This window comes from Nannospalax galili, unplaced genomic scaffold, assembly GCF_000622305.1.
Source record: "Nannospalax galili isolate Female #2095 unplaced genomic scaffold, S.galili_v1.0 scaffold746, whole genome shotgun sequence".
Lineage (NCBI taxonomy): Eukaryota > Metazoa > Chordata > Mammalia > Rodentia > Spalacidae > Nannospalax > Nannospalax galili.
Window position 1 is genome coordinate 609,310 of NW_008354790.1, and position 12,545 is coordinate 621,854.

At 46.3% G+C, this 12,545-nt stretch overlaps 1 protein-coding gene across 2 annotated transcripts in view; it reads left to right on the forward strand.

Annotated features, from left to right (window-relative positions):
- Positions 1–12,545, forward strand: part of Plxna4 (plexin A4) — a 461,715-nt gene that overhangs the window by 390,666 nt on the left and 58,504 nt on the right. For both annotated transcript variants that reach the window (XM_017802882.2, XM_029555453.1), the window contains exons 11-13: positions 3,511–3,607; positions 3,927–4,117; positions 8,076–8,227. In XM_017802882.2, the coding sequence (XP_017658371.2) occupies positions 3,511–3,607; positions 3,927–4,117; positions 8,076–8,227 (440 nt within the window). The remainder of the gene's footprint in view (positions 1–3,510; positions 3,608–3,926; positions 4,118–8,075; positions 8,228–12,545) is intronic.

Sequence of the window (12,545 nt, forward strand, 5' to 3'; positions counted from 1 at the left end):
GTGCTGCCACCAGGTGTTTGGTTGGTGTTCAGCTGGCCCTAGGCTCTACCCAGAAGCCTCCAGTGGTAAGTTGGAGCAGCTGGCCCTAGGCTCTATCCAGAAGCCTCCAGTGGTAAGCTGGCTTGTTTGTTCAGCTGGCCCTAGTCTCTACCCAGAAGCCTCCAGTGGTAAGCTGGAGCAGCTGGCCCTAGGCTCTATCCAGAAGCCTCCAGTGGTAAGCTGGCTTGTTTGTTCAGCTGGCCCTAGTCTCTACCCAGAAGCCTCCAGTGGTAAGCTGGAGCAGCTGGCCCTAGGCTCTATCCAGAAGCCTCCAGTGGTAAGCTGGCTTGTTTGTTCAGCTGGCCCTAGTCTCTACCCAGAAGCCTCCAGTGGTAAGCTGGAGCAGCTGGCCCTAGGCTCTACCCAGAAGCCTCCAGTGGTAATTCTAAGACCTTAATTCTCTCTCACCACCGGGCCTATAGCCTTGCAAGGAGAGAGAAGGGGAAAGAAAGGGAGAGGAAGAGACAGGAAAAGAGAGCAGAAAGTGTTCCTGTGTTTTCTCTCCCATAAGGGAGGGCACCTTCCCCCGCATGCTTCTCCCTCCTCTGGGACAGCCCCTGCCTCCCCACTTCTGGCAAGAGTTTTAAATTTCGGTCAACACTAGAACCACAGAGGAACTCTTTCAAATGTTCCCCATCTCCAGATAGTTAAATTCTGTACTTCTGGGGTGGGGCCCTAAAATCTGCTCCTCAACCTTGATTCTGCTGAGGGGCTTTTAGTCCATTCTGAGTAGCCAGAGTAGAGCAGATTTGAGAAAACTGAAATATCTTGGGGTGACCCAGCCTGACTAAGAGCCAACTTAGTATCTGGGGAGTTGAGTATGTTGCAGTCCCTCATCCAGATTTATTTTTCATATTTTCAGTCAACCACAATAAAAAAACATTAAATAGAAAATCCCAGAAGGAAGCTTTTTGACAGAACACCATTTTTTTTCCTGCAGAGCAGAAATTAAGCATGTCTTTGTCCAGTGTATCCATCCTATATATGCTACCTGCCTCTCGATAACTTCAGTAGATGACTTGGTTATCATGTTGACTGATAACCAAGTGACCAGTTAAAAAGAGAGGGAAGGAGAGTTGGGAAGGGAGGAAGGGAGATAACGTGTATAAAATTACAGTATGTTGTCTCAGTTGTTCTGATTTATTAGTTATTGTTGTTAATTGCCCACTGTACCTAAATTACAAGTTAAATTTCATCATCTGTATATATGTAGAGAAAAAAACAAAGTCTAGAGTTTAGGCATCCACTGAGGCTCTTCAGTATTTTCTCACAGATAAGGAGGGATGTCTGTACTGAGCTATAGTGTGAACAAAGCCTCCGCTGTCATTTCTACAGGGCAAGGACAGCTTTGCTGTCTTCTCTGTGCTCAGCAGGCATTAGTCACCAGAGGGGTTCAGTAAGAGTGGATGGTGTGCTGCAAACTATCTCTATTGTGCAAAGAATGCCGTGTGACTCTCTGGTCTGGGCTTATATTGCCAGGAAACGAGTTAAAACTTCTAGACAGTAAGGTAGAGAGCCTGAAGAAGCCTGTACACACATCCTGCTTATTCTGTTGTCTAGGACATCCAATCATACTCATGATGTGGCCAGTTCTGTAACTCAGAGACTCAGAGATTTCCCAGACCATCTTTTTTAGAAACGCTTAGAAAGAGGCAACAGACCTATTCCTGCCAAGAGACAGGGGCGTAGACTCCAGCCCCTGAAATTCTCCTAAGGCCAGCATGCCCAGTGTCTTCTCTTTCCCCCTCAGTGAAGGTGAGGTAGTCGGCTTGGAGAATGGATAGCTCCCACATCTTGCCTGATATCCACCAACACCCCTTATAGCCCAGCCCCTCCAAACCTCGGCTCTGGGCTAAAAGAGTCCATTGGATTTGCAAGTACAACTTTAAACAAGCCCTGTGGATGAATCTTTTCAGCAAATTGCCAACCCTCAGCCTCTCCTGTACAGAAAACCTGTTATAATTCCATTCCACCGTCCCACCCCCTGTGGCAGGAAAGTCTGGTGGAATAGTAAGAAAATCACCAGGTAAGGATTGGACCTGCTACCGGTGGCAAGCTCTGAGCTCTCCTGCTCAGTGCCTCTCTCTGCACTGACCAGTACCTGCAGTCAGAAGGAGAGCAGAGACTGCCACACCTGGGGGCTCTGTGCAGGACCACACATCTTCAACCCAGAGCCTCTTCCTCCCACCCTGAATCACCATCTCTTGCCCAGGGCAGCAGTTTCTCAGAATAGTTGGCAGAGGATCCTGGTGATGGACCCTGTTCAGGGACAGCCCCCATACCCAAGGGTAACTGCAGTAAGAAGCTGGGACTGTGAATGCCTTTGAAATCTTATTTAGAGTCCCAGGTTTGTCCTGGGCATGGGGGCAGTCCTTCCCAACTTCCCCAAAGCTTCTGTCAGAGCCACTTCCCTCTTACCCCAACTTCTCGCCACCTCCAGAGCATTGCCCCTTCATTCATTTTTAAAGATTTCTTTTAATCTTTGATTATGTGTATATGGAGGTGGGTGGGTATATGCATAAAGAGTGAAGGTAGCCTTGGAGACCAGAAGAGGGCATTGAATTCCCTGAAGCTGGGAGTTACAGATGGTTGTGAGCCGTCTGTCATGAGTACTGGAGACTAAACTCAGGTTCTCTGCAAGAGCAATGTGTACTCTTAACCACTGGGCCATCTCTCTAGCCCCCAACACCCCTCATTTTTATCCTTTGCCACCCATGCCCCTTGCCTTGGCTCTATTATAGGCCCATGGGAAAGAGATTACCTACCTTGAACATTTTCTAGAATTGACAGTTCCCTATATAGATACAGCCTGACAGGATCTTCTGACCAAAGTTCCCTGGACAGTCAAGGTAGAACCATGTTCTTCCCTGGGTTCATCTCCCTAGGGAAATGCAGCTGAGCAGGAATGTCTCCTGCCTGCAGCCCCCTTACTGTGAGACCCCTGTAAGTAAATGTATGGCTTGTCCAGTCCATTTCTTGAATCAGCCTTCACATATGTGCTATATTGCACAGGCATATTTCTGTATAGGTGTGCTATTGCACAGGCATGTTGATGGACAGGCATATTGCATAAGAGGTGTTGCTGAGTGGGTGTGCTGTCATACAGGCATGTTTCTGTACAGGTGTGCTGTTGCACAGGTGTATTTCTGTACAGGTATGCTATGGCACAGGGGGTTGCTGGACAGGTGTGCTCTTACATAGGCATGGTGCCTCATAGGTGTGTTGTCCCACAGGTGTGCTGTGAAGGCCTGGCCTCACTCTATGCTTTATCTTCTGGTCCCTCTGCTCCCCATCTGTCCATATACATATGTGCACGTATATACAAGGGCACACACACACACACATACACACATGCACCTGCACATACATAGTCTTGGCCAATCCTTAGTCCTATGTACACATAGGGGTCTCAGGCTAGTCTCTGTAGTCATCTCTGTGACATACTTCTGTTCTTCCCCCACCTGGCTGCAGTACTCCTATGAAGGCATGGAGATCAACAATCTGCCAGTGGAGCTGACAGTTGTGTGGAATGGACACTTCAACATCGACAATCCAGCTCAGAATAAAGGTGTGAAGAGGCAAGGTCTTATAGGGAAGGCAGAAGGAGTTGGGGACTGGCAGGGGGTGCAAGGGAGGGGAGGAGAGAGAGGAAAACAGCCCTACATTCTTAGACAGGTCACCCTGGGCTCTGAGCATTCCCTTTACATCCTCTTCTCCCTTCGTTCTTCCCGGTTATTTCTTGGCCTGAGCTCTGCACTGTGATAGCTTCCAGGAGGGTATTAGAGTGAGTGAAATTTGCTGGAAGGATGGCTAAGACTGAATGGAGACCTACAGTTTCCCTGTGACTACCCCTATCCCAAAGCACCTCTTGTCCTTGTCCTCCACAGTCTACCTCTACAAGTGTGGAGCCATGCGCGAGAGCTGTGGGTTGTGTCTCAAGGCTGACCCAGACTTTGAGTGTGGCTGGTGCCAGAGCCCAGGCCAGTGTACCCTGCACCAGCACTGCCCTGCCCATGAGAGCAGGTGGTTGGAGCTGTCTGGAGCCAACAGCAAGTGCACCAACCCTCGCATCACAGAGGTAAGCCAGGGCCAGGCCTATAGCCCACTCCAGGCTGCTGAGCCACCCTACAATCTGCTAGGGGCCAGGGACCTGAAGACCATACCTGGCTGTGGGGTCGGCCACCCATGCAGTCACCAGGTAGACTTGACTGCTCACCTAGCTGGGCACATCCCCATGTTCTTCCACAGCTTCCTCAGAAGCTTAGGCTTGCTTCCCAGATGTTTCCCTCATCCAGGAAGGTTGGGGACAGAAAAGGCTCCACTGCCTGTTGGACTCTCATAACCCCCCCCCCCGTGTGTCCAAGCATATTAATGGCAAGGCTGTGATGCTTCATCATTAGCAGCCTTACCAGTAGCTGGACAATAGTGAAGGCTGCACTGGGGTCCAAGAGGCAGAGCTCAGCTCTGGGAAGGGGCAGAAAGCCATAGCAGAGAGTGATTTTTTGCTCCTGTAAGCTGTAGGAATAAAAATAGATCTAGGTATAGTTCAGGAGGACCCTGACTGTAGAGCCCAGGGAAGGGCAGGGCAGAGCAAAGCACACAGATAGGGAGGCACAGCGGGGTCCGAACCTGGCTCCACAGCAGATTGCTGGGCACTCAGGGCTAATTCAGTCCTATCACTGTGCCTCACCATCCTCACCTGTGCAGTGAGTCTAAGGGGCCATCCCGTGGGAAAATTCCAAGGACCGGCTTAAAGGCAAATTATCATACATAGTACTTCGTTGGTTTCTGCAAAACTCTTGGGAAGCTCACTGACCTCCTCCACCTCCTACTTCTTGTTCATTATCAATCATTTTAAGTCCTTACCAAGGATGTCTAAACAAGGCAAGTGCTGCCCCTGGGATTGATACGCGACTCTGACTCTTCTCCCCATTCCACACTCCTAGCAGTGAGTCCACCTAAGTGCCTTTCTACTGACCTGGAGATCCTTACTGTCCTCTTAAAATTAGGAGGAGAGATGCGTGTCTCTTTCTGAATAGTCCCCAACATTAGAATTGAGTCTTCTACAATCCTCACCCCACCCAGGCACAGGGCTCAGAACACAGTAGGTCCCGCAATACCTCTTGGCCACAGTGGATAGTGATTATGATAATGAGGTAGAAGGAGAAGATGGGAGACAGGAGGAAAGCAGCTGTCTCTGCATTTGACAGTCCTGAGGACACACTGGTATCCAGCTTCATGCTGTTTCACAAATGCACATATTATGCTATATCTAGCAATAGTGGCCGGGGTCCTAGGCCATGTGTGTATATAGTGCTTTGGAGTTTGTACAGCCCCTCCTTAGCCCTTGTCAGTTAGCACAGCAGCCCTGTTGTATTGGACTTCTAGGGCTGCTGTGACCAAGTACCACAAACCAGGTAGTTTAGACAACACAAATGTACTATCTCAATATCCTGGAGGAAGAAGTGCAGGATCAAGGTGTTGGCAGGGTTGGTTGCCTCTGAGGGCTAATGATCTCTGTAAGGACCTATCTCCACATGAAGCCACATTCTGAGGTACTGGAGTATTATGGTTTAAATGTGAAATGTCACCAGCAGGCTCATGTGTTTGGACACTTGGTCCTCAGGTGGTGGCACTGTTATGGGAGATTATGGAACCTTTTAGGAGGTGGATCCTAGTTAGAGGAAGTGGGTCACTGGAGGGTAAGCATTTAGGGTGAGAGCCCAGCTTCCATCTGAATTCTCTGCTTCATGGTTCATACCATGTAACAAGCAACTGCCACATGCTCCTGCCACCATGGACCAAGCCCTCTGCTATCCGTTCCTCATCATGATAGACTCTGACCCCTGCACCATAAACCAAGATAAACTCATTCTCCCTTCAAGTTGCTTTTGTCAGATATTTAGTCACAGCAAGAAGAGTAACTAAGTCATGAAGTTAGGTAGGGCTTCCATCTCTAAATCTTGGGGTGGAGGACACAGTTAAATCCATTACACTTATAAAGGTCTTTTCCAGGTAGAACCCAATGTCAGAGCTGTGACTTTGCAATAACTAGAGTATAAAGAAAATGATGCTATCTCCCAGGTCTCCTGAGCACTGGATTCATTTTCTCTTTCACCCCAGTGATGGGACATACACTCTCCTCATAAACTGCCATGGAGACGAGTCTGAGCAGGAATGATTTTGTGAGTGAACACCCTTGCTCACATTTTGTGGTAGTGCTCAAAATGTGCCTCTTACCTCAGGCCCTTCATCTTCTGAATCCTTGGTGATGTAGACACCAGGAATTCCTCTGAGCTCCCACTTCAGTCTCTTGGCTGGGGTGACTTCCATATAATGATTCAAGCTGGAAGACCTGGAGGGCAGGTAAACATCCTTCAACCCACTGCCCATTATCCCCATCTCCTTGCCAGCCCACTTACAACCCTGAATCTCCTCTGTGGAACCACTATCCCTACCACAGAGTTAACAGCTTAGCCATCCCCTAGGCTGTGGTACATGGTATCTCACCGTGTGTTGAACCCAATCAGCACAACTTGCTTTCTTTTTGGCCTGAATCCAAGAAAAAATCACAGGGAGGAGGTAACAAATTAAACAAATCTTCCCAGGGCAGTAGCAGGGGCTACTTATTGTTTCCATCCTGGCATCAGCCCTGTGAGGGACCCAGGACTGGACCAGAGATAAAAACCATTCTTACAGGATGACAAGCCAGGGCTGGACCCTCATGTGGGTACCCCTACTAGGTGCTAGGGATGCGCTGGGGACTGACCATCTGGGAAGACATTAGGGGAGAGCCTAGCCATTCTCTCCTTGCCTTCTCCACATTGGCCCACCTCCCTCAAGTAGAGATGGGCCTATGTTGCCAAGGAAGCTACTTTCCACTGTAATGGGAACATACTTATATAAACTCTTATACCATGTGTATGCTCACTCACAAACATGTATGCCCACACATGCCTTACACATATGTAAGAAGAAGGAGGTAAATAGTCTACTATAGGTAAATAGCCTCCCCTAGAAAAGCTGCCACCAGGGGCTCAGCCTAGTGCCTTTTGTTCCTCCAACTTTAACCCCCACCCAGGACAGAGCTCCAAATATGACCTTTGTGGAGTGGGGCAGTGGAAAATGCTAGACAGGGGATTCCTGCCATCCAGATCCTCCCCCACCACACACCACCATTCAGGTGTAGGTTCTCTGAGAAATAAAATGGGAGAGGGCCTTTCTGTGGTGTGTGTAGAGTGGGAAGTAACAATTAGAGGCATTCACTGCCCAAGTCTCTTCCTCAAAGTAGGCCCCTGGATGCTGAATCCCTGCATTTTAATCATGGGTTTTAGCATTCATGGTGAAATCTTTGAGAGAAGGCTAGGCATATTGACCAGTCTAAATTAAAACCATTTAGACAAGAAACCCAGCCAACAATGAAAGTAAGTTATACGGCAAATACTCCTAACCAGAGAGACAGTGGGTTGATAAGGTACCCAACACCTTATCATGCTGCTCTTTGCAAGACTTGGAGCTGGAGACACATCTAGCTCCTGGAGGCTTAAGATCAAAATATCTGGAGTGGAGGAATGGGAAGCCAGACATTAGTAATAATTGTCATGAAAGTACAACAAAAAAGGTGTCTTGGAATTTCAGTGATGAGAAAGACCACCTAATTATGAAGATGGGACATTTGATCTTGAAAGGTGGGGTGGGGTGGTCCTAGATATGGATGGTTCTGGGTGGATAATGGTTTCATTGAATGCCAGAAGTCTATCCTGATTTTCTCTGAACTACTCAGTAACACTGAAGTCATATTTCTTCTCCTATGAGATAGGAAGATATACCAGAGGCTTTAAATATGATTCTTAAGACCACACATGAACATGGACTGCCTTACCTAAGGCTACAGCCTAATGATAGCCCCAAACTTCTCGACCTGCTCAAGGAGCTATACACAGAATCTTAAAGGGCCACACCTGCTCTGGCCCCTTTGGCAAGTTGGTGGTGATGCATCTTGAGGCCTGAAGGATTACCTCTCTTCCTCCCTGCAGATCATCCCAGTAACAGGTCCTCGGGAAGGGGGTACCAAGGTCACCATCCGAGGAGAGAACCTGGGCCTGGAATTCAGGGACATCGCCTCGCATGTCAAGGTGGCCGGTGTGGAGTGCAGTCCTTTGGTGGATGGCTACATCCCTGCAGAACAGTAAGCAAGAGCTGCCCGAGACATGAGGAAGAGTAGGAGGGGAGAGGAGAGATGGTGATACAGGCTCTAAATGTCCCATATCCAAAATACGTGGGACCAGAAGTATTTTGCATAGGGAAATTTTTTCCTCAGGTTTTAGGATATTTGCACATACATAATGAGATTGGACCAAAATTGACATTGGTCATACATACATTGGTCATACATACATACACAAAACTGAGATTGGTCATACATAATAAGATTGGTCCTGAAGATTGGACCAAAATCTAGAAATCCATTTGTCTCATATATACCTTATACACATAGCCTGAAGGTGATTATATAGAATATTTTAAATAATTTACATGAAACAAAGTTTTATGGTATAAAATTTTCCACTTATGGTATTATATCAAGACTAAATATTTCATTAAGACTTGCCTGATTAATGAGAGACTAAGAATAGGGATTGGGGGGCAGGAGAACGTGCCTAACATTGTGGAGTATCCATGGGGCTACCCACAACTCCCATCTCTACTAGTGAGATGCCATACCAGGGAAGTGTGGACAGGAAGATGCAAAATAGCAAAGAGAGGAGAAAAGTGACTGCTACCTACTTGGGGTATCCAGGAAGAGGTGAGAAAGAGCAAGATTAAAGTCTGCCAAGGAAGTGTGAATTCAGTTCCTTCTGTGGTCTCTAACTCCCTGTGTACTTCCCCTGTGGGGAAGCTAGCCCTGGGCTATCCTCTGTGGAGGCCGAAAATGAAATTCCATATCTACACTTGCGTCTGTGGGTGCTTTGGGTTATTTTTCTCATTGCAAACTCTGCTGGCTCACTCGGGGGGAGGGGGTCATTCAGCAGATGACCTTGACCTGTAACCCATCTAGTAGAGGAGATCCAGTGAGTCATGCATTGTCTTGTAAATAAATAAACACTATTTTCCAGCCCAGCAAGCACACTATGAAATATTTGTCAGCATAGTGGAATCTGTATTCCATACCATTTTACCCAGAGTATAGCCTTATCACCCCATCCTGTTTATATAAGGTGTGGACTCCTGGCAAGGCCTCCCTTAGGTCTGGCATGCTGGTTGCACTCCTGATTGCTGGGGCTTGCTGGATTGAACGATTCAGAGCCACATAGGGGCTGTGTGTTCCATTTTTCCTCATTTCCATCAGGGTCTCCCCAAGATACTGGTGGCAGGTAGGATGACTTTATGACTTCAGTGTTGGTAAGAGTCAGTCCCTTCACCTATCATTACTCAGTGTCCTAAAGATCTTTCTGTGGTTCCTAAAACATTCAGAGAACTTCCTAAAATCAAACCAAAGCAAAGTGCTACTGATCCACCATGCTTCCCTACCATAGAGGGATGAAAAATATTTTTATAAAGCCAGTTGATTTAAGTCCTGGGATATCAGCTAGATCCATTGAATGAGACAGAATACCCAAGAAAAGAATCCTGACATGTAAGAATTTAGTATGGGATGAAGGTGACAGTTTAAATTAACAAGTAAAGCGAGATCTTTCAATAATAATATCAGATCCTTATTTCATACTGTTCACCAATATAAGTTCCAAATAGACTAAAGAATTAAGGGGGAAAAAAATGAAACAGAAAAGATTAGAAAAAAAAATGCAGGTGAGAATTTAATTTGATTTCGTGAGGGGGAGGTATTCTAAGTGTGAGTGCAAAAGAAAACAAAGGAAAAGATTAAGAGGGTTGAGTGCATAAAACTTGGAAGTTTGCATATCAAAAAGCATTGTAAGCAAAATAATAGTGAACTTAAATCTGGGAATGTGGTTAATGCCCTAGGGGCTGATGTGGATTTTATTTCTGCCAACATCATAATCACCTGCACAAATAGACTGACTCTTAAATTACGTTTTTGAGAGTGGTCCTAAACCTAGAAATCTCTGTCTCCCAGATCTGTGCCCATGGATCCCTCTTATCCTCTCAACCTGTGCGGGTGGAGCCATCTGTGTCCTCACCCTGTGTGGATGGAATTATCTCTGGAACCCTGTTTCTCCCACTATATCCTCCCCTCACCATCAGACCACACTCATAATTTATTCAAATTTTTTCTCCAGTTTCATTGGAGAAGCACAAATTCAAGTTCTGCATTACCCTTAATCTTCACAAACCATCCAGTCTTTTCATCCCTAGTTCTTCCCTGATCCCCACTGCGTCCAGTGTGATGATGGTTGCAGCACTTTGATATGTTAATTCTAAAGCATACCCACATTCATTCATGATCTTTTTGGGTGGAGTATGAAACTGAGGTTGCAAAGGAGATGCCTAGTCATCAAACTCAGGAGCACATGGTTTTGCTGGGGTTAATTAAAAGCCATCAGTTCAGATTATGTCCATTAATAAAGCCATTTCCATAGTTGGGGATGGAGCTCACAGTGGGTAGAAAGCTTGCCTATCATGCACAAAGCCCTGGGTTCAATTCCTAGGACTTCATAAATCTGGTATAATCCCAACACTAAGGAAGTGGAGACAGGAGGATCAGAAGTTCAAAGTCATCTTCAGCTACATAGTGAGTTTGAGGTCAGCCAGATCATGAGATCCTGTTTCAATAAAAACAGAATTAAAAATGAACACCAGAAGCAATAGGCTCATTTACTTGTGGTGGGAGGGAAATTGGGACGAACTTCATAGAAGGCATTTGAAAATGTGAATCAAAAGTCTTAGCTGGAAGCCAGACATGGCTGCACGTGCCTTTAACACCTGCATCGGAGGATGGAGACAGGTAGACCCAGATAGCTAGCTATCCAGCCAGCCTAGCCAAAAAGGTGAGTTTCTGGTTCAGTAAGAGACCCTGTCTCAAGACAATAAGGCAGAAAGTGATAGGGGCAGACACCCACCTCCCTGCTCTGGCCTCAAATGCAGCATGCATGTGCGTAGGTACACCTACCCACACACTCATATGCATGCACTATACACTCATATACCACATGTAATCAATGTATGTGTGCACATTCTCTCTCTTACACACACACATACACACACAAAAATGAATGAATAAATAAATAAATAAATAAATAAATAAATAGGCAATAAAATTGGACACCTTCAATTGAAATAATCAAATTCAATAAGGCAGCCTCTGCCTCCTGAGTGCTGGGACTAAAGGTGTGTACCACCATGCCCAGCCCCTCTAATCCTTTTTCTTAATTAAAAAAGATTTAAGGGAAGAGGTGAGGCTGATAAATAAATAAATAAAAATTAAAAAAGAAAGATTCAAAGAAAGAAAGGTAAAAGGCAAAGTCTTAGCTGGGACCAGAAGCATAAACTTATAATCCCAGCTACTTGGGATGGCTGAGACAGGAGACTCTCAGGCTGAGACAGGAGACTCTCAAGCTTAAGTTCTGCCTGGATTAGAGTGAGTTTAAGGCTAACCCAAGAAATTTGGTGAGATCTTGTCTCAAAATGAAAAAAAGAAAGTAAAACGAAAGCTGTAGCTATAGCTCAGTGGTAGAGCACTTGCCAGGCATGAGGCACTAGGTTCAATCAATTCCCAGTACCCCCCAACACACACACAGTCTTTATCCTGGCCAGTGTGCTTCAGAATATTTCCTAAATAGTTAGACTGTGCACAAGTTTAGGTGCAAGAATGCTTATCTCGGTCTTATTTATAATAGTAAAAATTCAGAAGTACTTTTTCTGTCTAAAAATAGGGGATTCATCAGTTCAACAACTTATTGAACAGATGTTTCTCAATCTTTATTTACAGTGTGGTTACATCTTTTTTAGAAGTGTTGGGGACTGAACTCAGGCCCTTGTGCATGCTAGGCAAGTACTCTACCACTAAACAACATTCCTAGCCCTTGGGGTTATATCTTTATAAACCCTTCATAAGTTGAAAACATCATAAGATGAAAATATACTATGCTGGATAGCTTTAGTGTCAACTTGACACACCTGGGTTGAGGGAGCCTCAATCGGGGAATTGCCTCTATTAGACTGGCCTGTGGCCATGTCTGAAGGGCATCTTCTTGATGAGTGATGTGGGAGGGCCCAGCCCACTGTGGGTGGTGCCACCCCTGGGCAGGTGGGCCTGTGTTGCATAAGAAAGCAGGCTGAGCAGGAGCCAAGGGAGCAAGCCTGTAAGCAGCGTTCCTCCGTGGCCTGTGCTCCAGCTCCTGCCTCCAGGTTCCTGCCCTGAGTTCCTACCTTGGGCTCCCTGATGAACTGCATGCGACCTGGGAGATGTAAGACAAATAAACCCTTTCCTCCCCAAGTTGGTACTGGTCAGAGTGTTTTGTCACAGCAATGAAGAACAAACTAAGACATGCCCATACAAAAGCCACCAATGTTGTTTCCCTCTGTGG